The following is a 17,115-nucleotide window of genomic DNA, read 5'->3' as shown; positions in this document are numbered from 1 at the left end:
AAAAGACTTGTTGTTGGTAGAACACAAAGCAAAGCTGTCTGGAAAGTGATGCTGTCACTGAGAAGAAAATAATGACATATGACCTTGTAAACACTCGCACATAGGGCTTTGTTTACTTCCACATGTGGTTAATCCAGATGGCCAGATGTGATTAAAGCTGAATCTGAGATTACGCATCACAGGTCAGTTTGGAGTGGAAGACACTGGTGCTAGGAGTGCTGTGCTTAAAGAAATGAGACAATCTCTTCTCTGTGCTCTGTATGATTTAAAGACACAAATAAAGAGTCAGAGAAGTAGAACATAAAAGCAAGTATGCCTGGTGGGTATTTGTTGTTTATAGTTACTGGAAGAAGACAGGACATTGTGTATATGCTTTTTAATTGGCCAGAAAGAGAAAATACATTCATCTTGTATTCAAGATCATTTTACATTAGAGTAATAGTGCATGATGGACTTTTGCACTTCTGCCAATACTCACTGTCAAAAGAGTAAATTGCCAGTTTTCACTAAGTTTCATATTGATATATATATATATATATACACACACACACACATATATATAGATACAGATTTATATATATATAAATACACACACACACACACACACACACACACACACACATGTATATTCAGCAGGGGCTGAATTTAACACATTTGATTAGAGAGATGTGTGTCCTGGGAGACTGGTGCATTTATTATATTCAAAAACAAGAAAAAACCCTCAATTTTATAAATTATGCATTCTTTCTTGGTTTTTGGAAAATGAGGTGACCACTAAGTCACACAGTCCTCACATGTCAAAAGAAATGGAAAGTAGTTAACTATTTTATGTTAAGTTCTAGGCCCCCTTAGGTTAATAAATTTTTATTTTGCCTATGGGGTCACAAATTCTCATTAGCATTTTTAGGACTGATAATGGCAGGAAAAAAGAAGATGATGTTGAAAAGCTTCTCTGTGCGATCCACTGCTTAGAAGATGTGAACTCTTAGTGTTCTCATGTGGAGATTGCAACTGAATGCTTCATTCCATTGGCAGGGCTGTTGGCTTTGTAAGAGAAGGTGGCTTCCTGGAGTTTTTACTTCAATATTTTGTATTCCTCTGAGAAGGTAAAGGAGAAGGAATTAACACCTCCAGCACCCTGGACACAACTTCGTTTTGCAATGAGAAACCTGCAGTGGCACCTACAGTCCCAAATGAACAGGCAGACCTTTGCTCTTCACTTTGTCCTCAGTGCTTTTATCTGTAAACAATTTATAGCACATCTTCTTTGAACTGTGCCACCAACGCTCTGTATTGACATCTTTTTACCTCATATCCCTTTGTCCAAACTGATGAGAAAAGGGTATTATACCACCTACACCCTGGAGTCTAGGCCTGTTCCTTACACATGGGTTTACAATGGCCTGACACCTGCTACTTGTGTTGACAAGGAAAATAAGATTGAGAAATGCGCAATGCAGGGTTGTGTTTGACTGCACACCAGGAGGGTTGGATGAAGCAGCCACCCCTTCTCTGCACATTACATGCAATTAGCACCCACAGCCAGAACTAATGGAAAACCTTCATTTCACTCATAACGGCTACACCACAGACAAAAGCTATTATGGAAATCCATATTACAAAACAAAGGTGAAAGAAAATCTGGCACTGGCTGCAGAAGAAAATCTCCACAGTCTGAGAGAGAATAAGGAACAAGGGATTCATCATCTAAAATGATTAAGAAATTTGCTTTTAGCTTCCACTTTTTTTTCTTCCCAAAACAGACCTTATTAAAAACAAAACAGAGAGCAAAGTGCTCTCTGACAGCTATGCCAGTCTCTGTCAGTGATGTATATTGGGAAACAGGGCAAGTCCACATGACCTGTGTCCTCCAGGTCTTTGAGATAATGCTGCTGTCTTTAGAAGAGTAGTTGAGCTACAGCTGACAAGTGCTCCATGCATTCTCTTCCTACAAAACCTCCGTAAGGAAAAGCCTGGCCCCTCTGAAACCATCCCACATTATAGAAAATGAGCTGATACAGAGGTGATTTGGACCTATTATTTAAGAGTAGCTTGTGGTACAGTTAGAAGTTTGACTGTAGCATTATGAACTTCAGAAATTATAGAAGTTTTTTGTCTCTAGAGCCCTGTTCATCTGCTACTGGTGATGAAAAGCACCATGAATGGATGGTTTGGCTGAACTTGCCTAAAGTTCTCTGCTGCAGAAATGGCACAGATCTCCCTCCTGGGAAATCTTGAGATAGTTTCAGGCCCTTAGGTGAGTGGGTTCAAGCTGATAAACGGGAAAAAAGTTTTAATTTTCTACTTCCCACTGCCCAGAAATTTTTCATTTAATTGAATGTATCAGAACTGGACTGCAAATTATCTGTCAAATGCTAAAGACACTGTACAACGGGCCCATAAAGGAATGGCCCATTTTCCCCACAGCAGATCAGGTGGCTACTTACTAAACCATTCTCCAAACTTCAAGAGTCCCTCATAAATCCTACTGTATTTCACTTTGCTGTACCAACTGGGCATTTTGTCTGGATTCTCCCCTCTGTGAACACACATTTCTTAGATGTGATTCCTAGTGTTGAGAGAAGTCTGCGTATCACCATGATAGGAAGAATAGAAATGCAGCAGGTAAGAATTAGTTTCTGAGCCAAAGAATCTATTAAGCAAGTCAAAAATACCAACAACTTTCTCCATTGCTTATTACAGACTATTTAACTTAGTTGACTTTTCCTCAATCTGTCATTCTCTTCCTGCTGAAAATATATTTATCTTAGGCACTCTGTCTACATCACATCCCTACACTGCCAACGTCTGACATGTAAACCTTGATAAAATGGCATTCTTGCCACACAGAGAGATTTGCAGTTGTGTTGCAGACAGAACTGAAATGTGATTCCTTTCTCACAAAGCTTGCTGTAGTAGATAAAACAGGCTAAAGTGCAACATATATTCACATCACTACAATAAAAATAAAATATTCAGTGTTAAAAGTGTTAGTAACAGCTGTATCAAATTGTGGTGATTGTTCTGTGGATATGACTGTGTTTCAGTGAGTGTGTGGTCTTTAATCAAGTGTCCTTACAGCAAATACTCCCTTCTTCATTTCAAATGAGAACTTAGGATAGAATTCTTCAAGGAAGTCTCTTATAAACTACAGCTTAGATGTGTTAACCACCCTGAAACACTGTGGTGGACCGATTCTGGCTGGATGCTACATGCCCATGAAGGCCACTCTTTGGGACAGCTGGAGAGGAGAGAGAGAGAATAGAACTAAAGGCTGGTGGGTTGAGAAAAGGTGAGAGAGACATCACTTACCAATTCCTGTCACAGGCAAAACAGACCTGACTTAGGGAAATTACTCCATTACCCATCAAATCAGAGTAGGGTAATGAGAAAGAAAACCAAATCTGATCCTGCCTTCTTCCCAGGCTTAACTTCACTTCCAGTTTTCTCTCAGGATACGGAGAATGGGCACTGTGGTCATTTTGTCATGCATTGTCTCTGCTGCCCTTTCCTCCTCAGACTCTCCTCCCGCTCCAGAGAGGGGTCCCTCCTGTGGGAGACATTACTCCACAAACTTCTTCCAACTCAGTCCTTCCCATGGGCTGCAGCTCTTCACAAGCTGCTCCAGCATGAGTCCCTTTCCACAGGGTTGCAGTCCCTCAGGAACAGGCTGCTCCAGGAACCTGCTCCAGTGGAGGGGCAGGGCTTCCCAGGGGTCACAGCCTCCTCCAGCTGCATCCACCTGCTCTGCTACAGGTGGGTACGTGTTCCACTGCCAACTTCCACGGGCTGCAGGAGAACCTCAGCTCTGGCACCTGGAGCACCCCCTATCCTCCCTCTGCACTGCCCTGGGTGTCTGCAGAGCTGTTCCTCTCACATGTCCTCACTCCTTTCTGTTGCTGCAGTGCCCTTGTGCAGAGTTTTTCCCTTCTTAAGTATGTTACCCCAAAGGTGTCACTGCCAACTCTGAGGGGCTCAGTCTTGGCAGCAGCAGGTCTGTCCAGGAGCCAACTGGCATTGGATCTGTTGGATATGAGGGAAGTTTCTGTCAGCTTCTGACAGGAACCACCCCTGTGGCCTCCCCAGCCATCAAAACCCAGTACATACACAATTCACTTTACTGCTGTTATGGGGCAGCATTTATTCTGTCAGCAAAAAGCCAGCCCAGGAGAGCAGCAAATGAATAGAGCAGAAAAGATTAAAAGATTAACGCAAAATAAAACACAAGTCTCTCAAGTTTTTTGGGCATTGATACTGTATGTTTGAAGAAATATAAGGCCAGATAATGAATACTGTCTTTTTCCATACAGTCTACAGTTCATTTTGCACAGGCCTTTTAGATCCACACCAGAGCAGCTGCATTTTCCTCAATGGTTTTCACCATTTTGCAACTCCAGCTTCGTAAGTTGGTCCTCAAACTTTTCAATGTCTACTCGATGCTTCATTAGGAACTTCCCATTTAGATGAAAAACAGGTATGTCGTATCTGTATTTATCATTCCACACCGAGTTCTCTGGAAGTGTAATATCCACCTCCTGCAAAATAAACTGTGATAGGAAGGAAATATCAATTCCCACTGGACACTGAAAAGCAGTATCTGTTTGTCTTTTGATCAATGTTCTTCTCAGTAATGCAAGGCTGTTTTCTTAATGCCTTTGCATTTACTCTTTGTGTTGTAGGTAATTCCTCATTTTATGAGTACACAATGTATGTAAGCACAACCCTTGGCTGTGTGTCCACAAAGGACTCCCTCCCTAACTCAGGATGATGTTCTTGTTCCTCTGGGCAGAACCACCCTCCTGTGAGCACCAACCACAACTATTATGCAGCCAGCAGCACAACAGAGTTCAACAACTCCTAATGCTTCCATTAACAGCTTCACCCTCTAAGAGAAGGATCAAAACCTGGTTGAAGAGCAGCAAAAATTGCAATCACATTTAATTCAAATATTCAAAGCCCCACTCACTAACATCCTTCCCCAATTATATCATTACCTGCCTCATAAAAGTGGCAGATTCCTCTTTCAAGCAAGGCAATAGTATTTACAAAAGCAGTGGTTTCAAGAACTATTGCAAAAAGGATATATTTTATATTTCTTTAGTTTGCCAATATTTATTTGAGCAGTGTTGTCTCAAAATGCTTTTGGATAATGAGTTTTATGGAAATCAGTGCTGAAATTGTCTTGAAGAGGTCATCCATGAAAGAATAACAGGTGCAAATAAATCCAAGCAATTTTCTTTTACAAAGAAAGAATCCTGATTAACTGTTCTTTCTACATAGAAAACTTGCACAGCATTTCAATACATTACCCTTTCCTTATATGGCTCAAGAATTTCTTTTGCTTCATCACACAGAGGGCATGGTTTCTAAAAGAAAATATTCAGAGCAGCTTAAAGCATATAGTAAAACACACAGGTCATTTGTACTGTAACACACAGGCAGGAGTGATCATTACGTAAATGCAGGTTCCCTCCCCAGTAACAACCACCTAAACCTTTACTCTGTTAGTGCAGCATGGATGAGAAAACCCAAACTATCCAGACACTGAATTGAACAATTTTTCTTTTACTATTCTATTTGTCATGATTCAAGACATGATTTTGAAGGTCATCAACACACCCCTTGTTTTAGTCAGCAGTAGTGAATATCCAAAGTACAGTCATCACCAGCTGAAAACAACTGCAGGTACCACTCTTAATAGAAGTGGAATGAGAAAGTCACACAAGTAATTTCCAACCTGTTTCAGATCAACACGCTTAGCTCAGTTCAAACAGGAAACAAAGGCAATTTAAGATGGCTTGGCTGACATTGCGTGGAAGGAATTAGGTAGGATCCTCCAAACTGCAGAGCTGGCAGGACAGTAGCCTCCAGCAGGAAGACCTGGCAAACAGCTGCAGTGTTTTGACCTGTGATGGGGGGTCAAAGAAAACTTCACATTTTTGCAAGCTCCCTGGTCTTTCACCACAATTATACATCTGAGTTCTGCTGATCACGCAGCCCACAATAGAAGAAGTAAATCACATGAAGGCGTACTCCTTCCATGTTTGTAACAGCAGAATTTGGCCTGTAATTCACATAGCAAAGTATACAGCGATAAATATGATATGTCTGTCCCTCTACCACAAAATACCCTTCACAGCTGGAAAAGATCTTCTCACCATCCTCCCACTGAAAAGTCTTCCCCGGGCTTGTTTAAATAGGAAGCCAATCTGAAACAGCTGCTTATTCCCTATACATTAATTACTTTGGAATAAACACCCTGCTTTATTAACATCTAATTTGAATTGTATTTCACACACAGAAAAGTCCTTGTGCTCTGAAAACCTATGCAGGACACTAAAGATGAGCAGTGCTGTGTTCTTAATAGCTCTTGTTGCTTTTGGAGCAACTGGTACATCTGATATTAGAGACTGAAAGGAACATCCCAAAATCCTGCACATCAGCTTTGTAACATGCCAGGCCACTTTCAGGAACTTCTAGGAAAGATTATGTTCTTACTCTCATGGCAAGCCAGCACACTACATGGCACTGGTAAGACTGGACCTGGTTTAAAATATTTTAACAAACATCAAAATGTGTTTAAAAAGCCTATTTCTATTAGTACATATATTTCAGGAGAAGAGTGTAACAGATAGTCTCTGCCATCACCTGTTCTACGTTAACTTTGCCTGGATAAAGCTGTTTTGGACAATCTTCTCTCTCAGATCTATATTACAGTGGCAAAAGAAATTTCTACTGCTCAGGTAGTAAAAAGCCCTTCCAAAAGTAACATATGCTGTGCTGACAACTGGATCTGTTAGATAACACACACAGTGGAAGGGAGAGTTTTATTTCTACAGATAATTGCTATTTATGCTGCATAGTTAGACTGCAGTTTTGTGCCATTTTAAGTTGTCACTGCTTCTTTTGTGCTGCTTAAGCACTCAAACAGCTGCACAGTATTGATCTGAGAGCAACCTTGCAAAAAAAATTTTTTTTCTTTAACTTGAAGCAGTTGTTGCTGCATGAATGCTTGTGTTGTCAGAAAAAAAGAGACTGCAAGGGGAAACCCATTTGTTAGTGCTAACTTCTATCAGTTTTAAGTGGCTGCAGAAGACATAGCTCCCTTCTGCCTTCTCTTTTCTCTGTATTCTTAAAAATAGGAAGGAGAAAAAAAAGGAGTTAATTACCATAAACTAACAGTGCAGCTGAGCTTTATTTTAAAGTAGTTTGTATTTTCCTTTGCAATTGCCAGTGATATCAGGCATGAAAAACATTTAAAGGTAAAAACACTTTCAACAGAAAGCCACTCTAGAGAACAGCTTGAAATCTGCCATTAGAAAATTTGATTTCACATAGTGCCTTACCAGTTAAGAGATTTTAAAAGAGCTTTTTTCCCAATTATTAACCCAAAGCTAAGACCATGATTCCCTATCTTACCTCATTTGTTTGACCAATGAGTTGATACTGAATCAGGCAGGGGGAGAGAAAGCTGTAACTTTAAAGTGTAATTCTTGTAGTATGCATTGCTCTGATTAAGAAACAGATGGTGACCTTTTATTTTTTATGCATTGGTTACACAGTTTAAGCACTGCTGTAAGGCTAGTGATGGAATGAACACTGTGCAGGAGGGAGGAAATTACTTTAATCACATGCAGAACCACCATACTGGGATTCATGTGCAACAAAGCTGACAAACACACAGTCTTGCCTAGCTTTATTCTGTGAACAACTTTTACCTTGGTGAATAAAGTCAACACAGGCTTCTTTGCGCTGGTTGAGCAGAGCTGTCTCCCCACTGGACTGGATGAAAGTCTTGCTACTTGCAGTGTTCTGCTCAGAAAACAAATCACCATCATCCTGTTCAGGCAAAAATAAAATGTTTGTTTGGTGGCAAGTTACAGCTCATGAAACTCAACGTTAAGATAAATGTGATAATTCAATCACGGTTCTAAAATACTCACAATCAGGGCATTTCTCCAGGATTTTTATGCTCACAATATCAGTACATTTATCAGAAAGATGGTTTACCATGCAGCAAGCCAGAAACACTGGTAGCTCAAAAAGTGCAGTTCTCTCAAAAAAAACCCCCAAAACACCACTCTTCTTGTTGAAATGACTCTTTAAATTCCCTAAGACAAATGCTGACATAAATGCATTATGCTGTCTCAACTGTAGAGATGCCAGTTAGGATTACATATTTAAAAATGCAAAGTGCTGCACTTTGAACCTCTGTAATCTTGCTGCAGTGCCTGACATATTCTACTTACTCAAATTATTCCATCAAAAAACTAATCTGTGCCTAAACAGAATATTAATATAGCACTTTCTGCAGTGAATAAAAAGCTGCAGCCAAGATGACTTAACCTGTCAGTACTAAAAACATGCACACTACTCTGAGTCTTTCCTGCAACAGCAAATTAGTCTATAAAAGTCACTGATGGGTTTGTGATTTCTTGGAGAGAGTTCAAGTAAATTTAGTGTTATTGAAGGATGCCATATGGCAGTCTTGAAGTCATCTTTCACAATAACACTGATAACAACAGTGCTTCCTACAAACATTTGTCTTAATGTGATCTTTATAAGGCATTATAGGACTGAGAGACAAAAAAAGAAAGGAAAAAGGGAGTCTGGATGGATTTTCATCAGACATGACACCTGATATCAGAATTAACACTGGGAAAATCAGGTCAGTTTCATAAAAAGCGAAACAGCTTCTGCTCAGTTTGTGTTCTGGTACAACTTACCTGTAGTTCTATCAACTAAAGCCAACCCCAAACACTCGATGTAATGTCACAAGTTTAAACAGCTTAAGTGTGAGCAGGGCTACAATGCAACTTGTAAGAACATTTTAGGATGTAGAGTAAAAAAGGAGCCCAGGACATTTACTGAATCTCTCAGTCCTGGTATAACAAAGCTTTGTTTTAAGAGGACACTTTAGCCAGCATAAACACTAAGGAAGAAAACTGCAGTGGACTCTGAACTTAACTGCTTCACTTCTAAACAACAACCACAAGAAAAATCAAATGGGTGACAGGACACTCCTCCACCAATCTGCACAGCCAAAACAGACTAATTTTTCCAGAGAATTTTGGTAAGAGTAACTTGCCATGTTTCCAGAAGAAGATTCAACAGAGCAAATACAAGAAAAGGGATTATGCTCTGAAAATGAGCTTCAGTTGCTAGGAAAGAAAGAATAAGATTATTTTTAATTTAACTTGCAAAAATAAAGTCATCAAGAATAGAGTATTCTGCAAAAAAAGGATTTGGGCTTACTGTTTAGTTTCAGACAGAAAAGGTTCTTTAGTAAGAGTCAGAGCAACTTTCTGTCACTGAACAGTGAGTGGCACAGCACGTGCTGCCAAAGGTCACAGTCCTTGGCAGATACTGCATTTGTTTTATTTAGCCAGGTGGAAATCTGGGAACTGCCTGGGATTTTACATATTAAATACAAAAATAAACTTGGAACTCTTTGGAAAAATGGAAACCTGGATGACAGTAAGAGACTCAGTCATACTCAGAAATCCTAGAAACACACAATGGATTGGGTTGGAAAAAACCTCCGAGATCATCAAGTCCAACCCTTGGTCTAACTCCAGTCCCTTTACCAGATCATGGCATTCAGTGCCTTGTCCAATCTCAGTTTAAAACCTGCAGGGATGGGGAATCCACCCCCTCTCTGGGCAGCCCGTTCCAATGCCTGAGCACTCTCTCTGCAAAGAAGTTTTTTCTGATATCCAACTTTCATTTCCCTGGCAGAGCTTGAGCCCATTGTGCCCCCTTGTCCTATTGCTGAGTGCCTGGGAGAAGAGACCAACCCCCACCTGGCCAGAACTTCCCTTCAGGGAGTTCCAGACAGTGCTGAGGTCACCTCTGAGCCTCCTCTTCTCCAGGCTAAACACCCCCAGCTCCCTCAGCCTCTCCCCACAGCACTTGTGCTCCAGTCCCTTCTCCAGCCACGTTGCTCTTCTCTGGACCTGCTTTAAGTCCACCACAAATGCCCAGAATGGATGCAATTTTGGCATAAAACCTTTGCAGCATGTTGGCCTCCTCACATGCAAGACAGAAATGCAGGAATAAATAGTGTGCATTCTGACAAGTTTTTTAATGCATGCTTTTGTTGCCAGCCTAACAAGCCAAATTTTGTGCTTTCAAAACAAGGAAAGAGGTCTCAAATTGTTTTGTGGACAGAACAATGGATAAATCCCAGATTTCCATGTGTCATATTCTCCCTGACACACGCATATGTGTATAAAATAGTTCTGATTCAGTCCTATAATACACCTTTCTTGATCCCTCCACAGTCTGGTGGAGTCCCAGTGGACAACCCCTACTAAAACATCAACTAAAGGGGAATGAATAAAACAGTGTCAGTGTCTAAGCTTCAAGATCTTACAACAAACAGCTAGCAGTGCCTTATTCCCTTACCAATTTTATATAATTACAACAACACTATCTTTGGAATTCAGCAGCAAATCTTCATTGCCCAGTACTACCAGTGAAGGCAGAATGTGCTGTTTCCAGGATTAGCATAAGATTGGCTGAATGGTTTTATAAATAACCTCAGAAAAACAGGGTCCTGTCTGTTTATTCGCCTAAATAGAATGATACCACAGCCATACTGAAATGCCAGTTCCAAATGGCTCAATAAATCCTGATTTGTAAAACTGACACCAGTCTCCATCCAGGCCCCAGTTGCGCTCTGCTCTTCCATCATTATAAAGCAGTTTGAGACATCTAACCCTGAGGGAAGGTGAGACACTGTCAGATGGCATTGTGGTCCCACAGTGCAGATGATACAGCCTGACTTCCCTGACAGCACCATTAGGATGGTGATCAGTCAGATCTGCTGGGCTAAAGTTCTGCCCCTACAGAATTTTTTTTTTCAGTAGAATTTACTAAAATTATTTTACTGAATTAAGTAAAAAGGTCATGGATAAAAGCAAGTATTAGTGATTTTGCACAGCACTGACAGTTTGAATGTTGTGAAGGGTTTAACCCTGTACTTGTGTAGTTGCTATTGGTCAGGAGCTGACGAAAGCAAATCTCCAATCACTCATCAGGCAAACCTATCACACAAAATCTTCCATATGATTATTCTGGATCTCTCTTTAGACTCCCCCACCATGTGACTATAAAGATCTGTTTGAGGAAAAAAAATGAACACATAAATGCAAAAAAGGATGCTTGCAAATTTGAGAACGTACCTTCCCCTATATTACAAAGCTACAGAACAATTTAACACATGATGCTATGGAGTCTGGACCTGGCTCATGCTCTATTGTGCAAAGCCAAATTGGATTAACTTCCCGTTAATAGAATTTCCATCACCCAATAAATCCTCATCTGCTGGAAAAATAAAATGTGACATTAGACCCAGCCATTATTTAGATGAGATAATTACCTGTATAAACTTTATCTTAGCATCAATCAAGGAAAGGCAAGCATGGATGATCCTTTTATCCACGTATGTAGTTTTTAATAATATGAGGAAGGAGTAGCAACTGAAAGAGAACGGGGAAAGCAGATGAGTGCAAATATCAGAATGCATGTTGATGGCCCAAGCCAGTGGTGGGTTTGAAACACCTGTCTCCTGTCATCCTTCATTCAAAACCAGCTACAGTCACCAAGGAAAGGAAACCTCCTGGCAACCTGCTTTGGATTACCTACCAGGGAAATGCTGAACAAGAACATGAGGTGCCACACCAGCAGACCAAGGAGCACACCGGAGTGGGGACACAAATCCTGCAACTTGTGGAGATCTTCACAAGGCTTTTGCCACATCAGCCGTTCAGAGGAGACCTGCAAAATACAGCACAATCTTCTTTTTGCAGTTGCATGTAATGCTGAAGGTCTTTCAGGGGCAACAAGTTTCTTGCATCAACTCAAAATTCAGAATCATCAGTAATACAACTTGTCCCTGTGAGGTGGTTTGATATATCAATCAATGCATGTTTCCATGCATTTTCTCCTCCAAAGGACAGTAGCTCAAGGCAAATGCCACAATGTTATGGGTTCACCTAGGTGGGCCTAGATTTGGGCTCTGAAGTGTGGACTAGGCCGGAGCTGTCAGCTGACTTGAGCTGGGCGGAGCTAACAGCTGACCTCTTCTAGCCAGTAAGTTTGTATTCCGTACCACATTATGACATCATCTCCAGGGAAGTAGGAACCAGTGTGGGAGTGGTTAAGTCAGTCGCTTCTCAGCCCTCCTCTTGGGAGGACGCACGATGCTGTCCCAGGGGGGATGGAGAGGACCAGGCCCACCACTGGCTCACAGGGTACCTCAGGAAAGTAAAATGTGTTGTTCTGGGTCTCTCCTTTCTGCTTGGGTTTGTCTCCCTGGGGAATAAGCTTCTTCTTAAGTAATGTGTAGTTAAGACAGTAGAATTTGTGTGTTCGTTAAGAAGTTGAGGTGGGGAACTTGTTGTTGTAGACTTGTGTGAGTGTATATTTGTACTCTCTTCTAATTGTCTCTTTCTTTCTGTGAAAAATATATGTAGATTTAGTATAAATGCAGTTTGAAGTGTTTTTTTTTCTTTCCCCTCTCTTTTCCTCCCTTTCCCTGGTGTTAGGAGGGAGGCTTTTCTCTCTGTGCTTGGGGGGGTTGGCAGTTGCTTATCTCAAACCAAGACACACAAGTACAAGGCATTCCACCCCAGGAAAGACAAAAGTGTTCAGTGATCCCTCTGGAGGTATCACAGACTCTGGTCCAAGGACATACGACCAATTTCAGACAAGTTAGGTCCCTGTAATGGCCTTTTCTGAAGACTGTACAGAACTTGCATAAACAATGAAGAGCTATGATAATGTAAAGCTTTAACAGAGCTTGAAATATAATAGTGACAATAGTATAATGGAGTATAATATAGATATCATACATTTTGTATTATATTCAATTACATACTACAGTATATAAAATTAAATAATATAATACATGAAATACTACATTATGTATATTACATATAAAGAATAATTTTTATTCTTAATATATAATTAATATTATCAATAGAATATGATGCTATTACTACAATATTAAAACACTGTAGCATGGATATATTAATATCATTGCATTAATTATATTAGTCTTAGACATTGTATATGAGTATATTGTAATACACAATATAGGATAATATACTCCAGTATATACTATGTTAATATATATAAAATATAAAATAGCATATATACAATAGTGTATATAATATGTATAACATGCAATTATACTATAGATATTACAGTATCATATATACTATGTATTACTATACGTAATTACTAATACTACACACACTACAATATATACTATATATTATTTTATATATACTGAGTATTCTATATGCCTATTACTATATATTCTTATTTAAAGTAATATATATACACACACATTATATATAATATATAATAAATATTAATATAGTATTACTACATATTATATATAATATATATTATTATTACTATGTACTGTAATACCACATATTCTATATTCTATATTCTATAGAATATATAGTACGTCTAACATACATATAATACATACAGCACATAATGATGCTGCTGCTGATAATAAATAATAATAATATTCTTCAGCATCGATATTATTATTATTTTTATTTCAACATCTCTATTTGGAAACTTTCCAGCTAAATGATGCAAGGAGCAAAGGTGAGCCCAGTTGGGTACCAAGTGTATCCCCAGCACCTGGGCTGCTGATCCTGCTCCAAACCAGCAAGTCCCCATGCAGAGAAAAGGAGGCGAGCCCCTCAGGACACAGGAGCCCAGCCCGGGCACTGCTGGGCTCACCTGCAGGGCTAGGCTGGGCTCACCTGCAGGGCTGGGCTGGGCTCACCTCCAGGGCTGGGCTCACCTGCATGGCTGGGCTGGGCTCAGCCCTGGGCTAGACTGGGCTCACCTGCAGAGCTAGGCTGGGCTCACTCCCAGGGTTAAGCTGGGCTTGCCTGCAGGGTTTTAGGTTCAGCTCCTCTCCTGCCCACGAGCCTCCGCCGGAACCCGCGGGGAAGCACCGGGTGTGACGTGCCGCTGGAAGGGAAGGAAGTACTCAGGGGTTCCTAAAGGCTGGTGGTGGGAGGAGCGGCGAAAGTCCGGGGGAAAAAAAAAAGTCATAAAGTTGTATTAGTAAATGTCGGACCCGGCGTGGAAATCGGTGTGTTGGTTCCTGAGCTGCTCTATAAAGTGCGTGGCAGTGCGTTTGGGAAAAAAAGAGGTTGGATAAATAGCGAAGGGGAACAGAGGAAGGAAAAGGAATTAAAGGGAGAACGGAGAAGGGAGGGGAAGGGATTGGATGAAACAAAAGAGAATCTTTGAGGATATGAATATGTCGCAGGTTTGGCCTAGCTGTTGCCAACCCTGGACTGGCCCTCCCCTTCCCCCTCCCAGAACCTTCCAGCAAAGGAAAGGGGAAAAAAAAAAACTGAAGAGAAACGCACTCTAAAGAAACTGAACTGAATAAAAAGAATAAATTATATTTACTAACATTTACAAACCACACTGTATACACAATACATAGGATCCCACCTCCTAGGGGAGAGGGGAAGGGAGAAAAGGGGATTGATTGGCTGGGAAATAGGGAAGACACCAACCCAACCTAAAGAAACCGAATGAATCAAAAGAAACACAATTAAAAACTTCAAGGAAGGGGAACAAGAATGAAACAATCTCACCCAGGACAGGAGAAACACCAGGGACCGGAGGGACCAGACCTCCACCACCTCCCTCCAGCTCCTCAGCCAAGGAAGCGAAGAAGCCACCACACCACTCCCCCCACTGCTACGTGGAAGACACGTGTGGAATACTTGTAACTTCCTTAGATACAATGGTTACTGAGGAAGCCATGGGTCAAACCATTACATTCTCCACCCCTTATTCCACACTGGTCTTTTCACGCGATCTTTGTATTATTGCATTTGCTTATATCCCACACATATATATATATGTATAGTCCATATGCGGTTCTTCAAGGCAGATGTCTTGTCATCAAGGATCAACACCAGCATCAGTTCAGCTTTAGTCCATTGCCTTTTGGTTAGAGTCACAGTTCCAAGTTGAGGCTTAGTCCACAGTTTAGGGCTGCCTTATCGTTGGACATCATGGGATACTAGTACCGGCTTTGTTTGGGTTTTTTTCTCGTCTCGTGTCTGGTTTCCTGCAAAACACAACTCAAAGCACAACATTAGTTCTTCCCCAAGGCTAGATTGCCTTGGGGCACACACTGGATCTCACCATTCTTCTTCATTACCCACCAGGTGTTTCCAGACCCTTGGGCAAAAACAATCCCACGAATGGGTTTGTCTTGGCCCGAGGGAGGGGTAATCCAGACAGATTTCCCTAACATGCCTCTCAAGTGAATCGCTGGAACTTTGTCTCCATCTACCGTGTGGAGGGATTCTGCTTGGGCAGGACCAGCTCGATTGACAGAGCCTCTGGTGTTAACCAACCAGGTGGCCTTGGCTAAATGCTTATCCCAGTTCTTGAAGGTTCCTTTACCTAGTGCCTTCAGAGTTGTTTTTAATAGTCCATTGCACCTTTCAACCTTTCCAGCAGCAGGTGCCTGATATGGAATGTGATATACCCATTCAATACCATGCTCCCGTGCCTAAGTGGCCACTAGATTGTTCTTGAAATGAGTCCCATTATCTGACTCAATGCGATCTGGAGTGCCATACCTCCACAGGACCTGTTTCTCAAGGCCCAAGATAGTATTCTGGGCTGTTGCATGTGGTACCGAATATGTCTCTAACCATCTGGTGGTTGCTTCAACCATGGTAAGCACATAGCGCTTACCTTGGCTAGTCTGTGGCAATGTGATGTAGTCAACCTGCCAGGCCTCTCCGTATTTATACTTGTCTCAGCATCCACCATACCAAAGGGGCTTCAATCTTTTTGCCTGCTTAATGGCAGCACAGGTTTCACAATCACGGATAACCTGGGAGATAGTGTCCATAGTTAAATCCACCCCTCGGTCTCGTGCTCATTTATAGGTTGCGTCCCGGCCTTGATGGCCTGAAGCATCATGGGCCCATTGAGCTAGGAACAATTCTCCCTTTTGCTGCCAATCGAGGTCTACTTGTGACACCTCAATCTGTGCACCTCGGTCTGCCTGTCTGTTATTATCTTGTTCCTCATAGCTCTACCTTTGGGCACATGGGCATCTACATGGCGGACTCTCACGTTCAATTTCTTTACTCTGGCAGCAATGTTTTGTCACAGATCTGCAGCCCAGATGGGCTTCCCTCTACGCCTCCAATTCATCTTCTCCCACCGGTCTAGCCATCCCCAGAGAGCATTTGTTATCATCCATGAGTCAGTGTACAAGTAGAGCTTTGGCCATCCTTCTCTTTCTGCAATGTCTAGGGCCAATTGGACAGCTTTGAGTTCTGCGAACTGACTCGATTCGCCTTTCCCCTCAGTGGCTTCTGCCACCCGCTGGGTGGGATTCCACACAGCTGCTTTCCACTTCCGGCTCCTCCCTACGATACGGCAAGAACTATCAGTGAAAAGGGCGTAGCGCGTCTCTTCATCTGTCAGCTGATTATATGGTGGAGCTTCTTCAGCTCGACTCACTGACTCTTCCTCTTCTTCATCTGCTAGGCTGAAGTCCCCACCTTCAGGTCAATTGGTTATAATTTCTAGAATTCCAGGGCGATTCGAGCTCCCAATTCGAACACGTTGTGTAATCAAAGCAATCCACTTGCTCCACGTGGCATCGGTGGCATGGTGTGTAGGGGGCACTTTTCTTTTGAACATCCAGCTTAACACTGGTAGTCGAGGTGCCAGGAAAAGCTGGGCTTCAGTACCAATTACCTCTGAGGCTGCTCGTATGCTTTCATATGCCGCTAGGATTTCCTTCTCCATAGGGGTGTAATTGGCCTCAGAGCCTCTGTAGCTTCGGCTCCAGAAACCAAGTGGTCGCCCTCGTGTCTCACCAGGCACCTTTTGCCAGAGGCTCCAGGAGGGACCTTTATTTCCAGCTGTGGAATAAAGTACATTCTTCACATCTGGTCCCGTCCTGACTGGTCCAAGAGCCACGGCATGTGCGATTTCTTGCTTGATCTGCTTGAAAGCCTGTTGTTGTTCAGGACCCCATTGGAAAATGTTCTTTTTATGGGTCACAAAATAGAGAGGGCTCAC

At 41.7% G+C, this 17,115-nt stretch overlaps 1 protein-coding gene across 3 annotated transcripts; it reads right to left on the bottom strand.

Moving 5' to 3' along the window:
• Positions 1–501: 501 nt before the first annotated feature.
• CZH5orf63 (chromosome Z C5orf63 homolog) lies at positions 502–14,735 on the bottom strand. Of its 3 annotated transcripts, XR_011699995.1 has the most exons (8): positions 14,649–14,735; positions 13,880–14,043; positions 11,650–11,781; positions 11,384–11,483; positions 7,719–7,839; positions 5,310–5,366; positions 3,313–4,547; positions 507–1,098 (listed from the first exon to the last, which is right to left on the bottom strand). XR_011699995.1 is itself a non-coding variant. In XM_071581310.1 (7 exons), the coding sequence occupies exons 5-7, from the start codon at positions 7,836–7,838 to the stop codon at positions 4,368–4,370; spliced, it is 357 nt and encodes a 118-aa protein (XP_071437411.1). In that variant the 5' UTR covers position 7,839; positions 11,384–11,483; positions 11,650–11,781; positions 13,880–14,043; positions 14,649–14,735; the 3' UTR covers positions 502–4,367. The 3 variants fall into 3 exon arrangements, 2 of the variants coding, with proteins under 2 accessions (XP_071437411.1, XP_071437412.1); XM_071581310.1 differs by having other exon boundaries at positions 502–4,547; XM_071581311.1 differs by lacking the exon at positions 14,649–14,735 and having other exon boundaries at positions 502–4,547; positions 13,880–14,352.
• Positions 14,736–17,115: the final 2,380 nt, after the last annotated feature.

This window comes from Pithys albifrons, chromosome Z, assembly GCF_047495875.1.
Source record: "Pithys albifrons albifrons isolate INPA30051 chromosome Z, PitAlb_v1, whole genome shotgun sequence".
In the NCBI taxonomy this organism is placed as follows: domain Eukaryota; kingdom Metazoa; phylum Chordata; class Aves; order Passeriformes; family Thamnophilidae; genus Pithys; species Pithys albifrons.
Note: the sequence above shows the minus strand (reverse complement) of the source record. Positions and strands in the feature narration are given on the sequence as shown.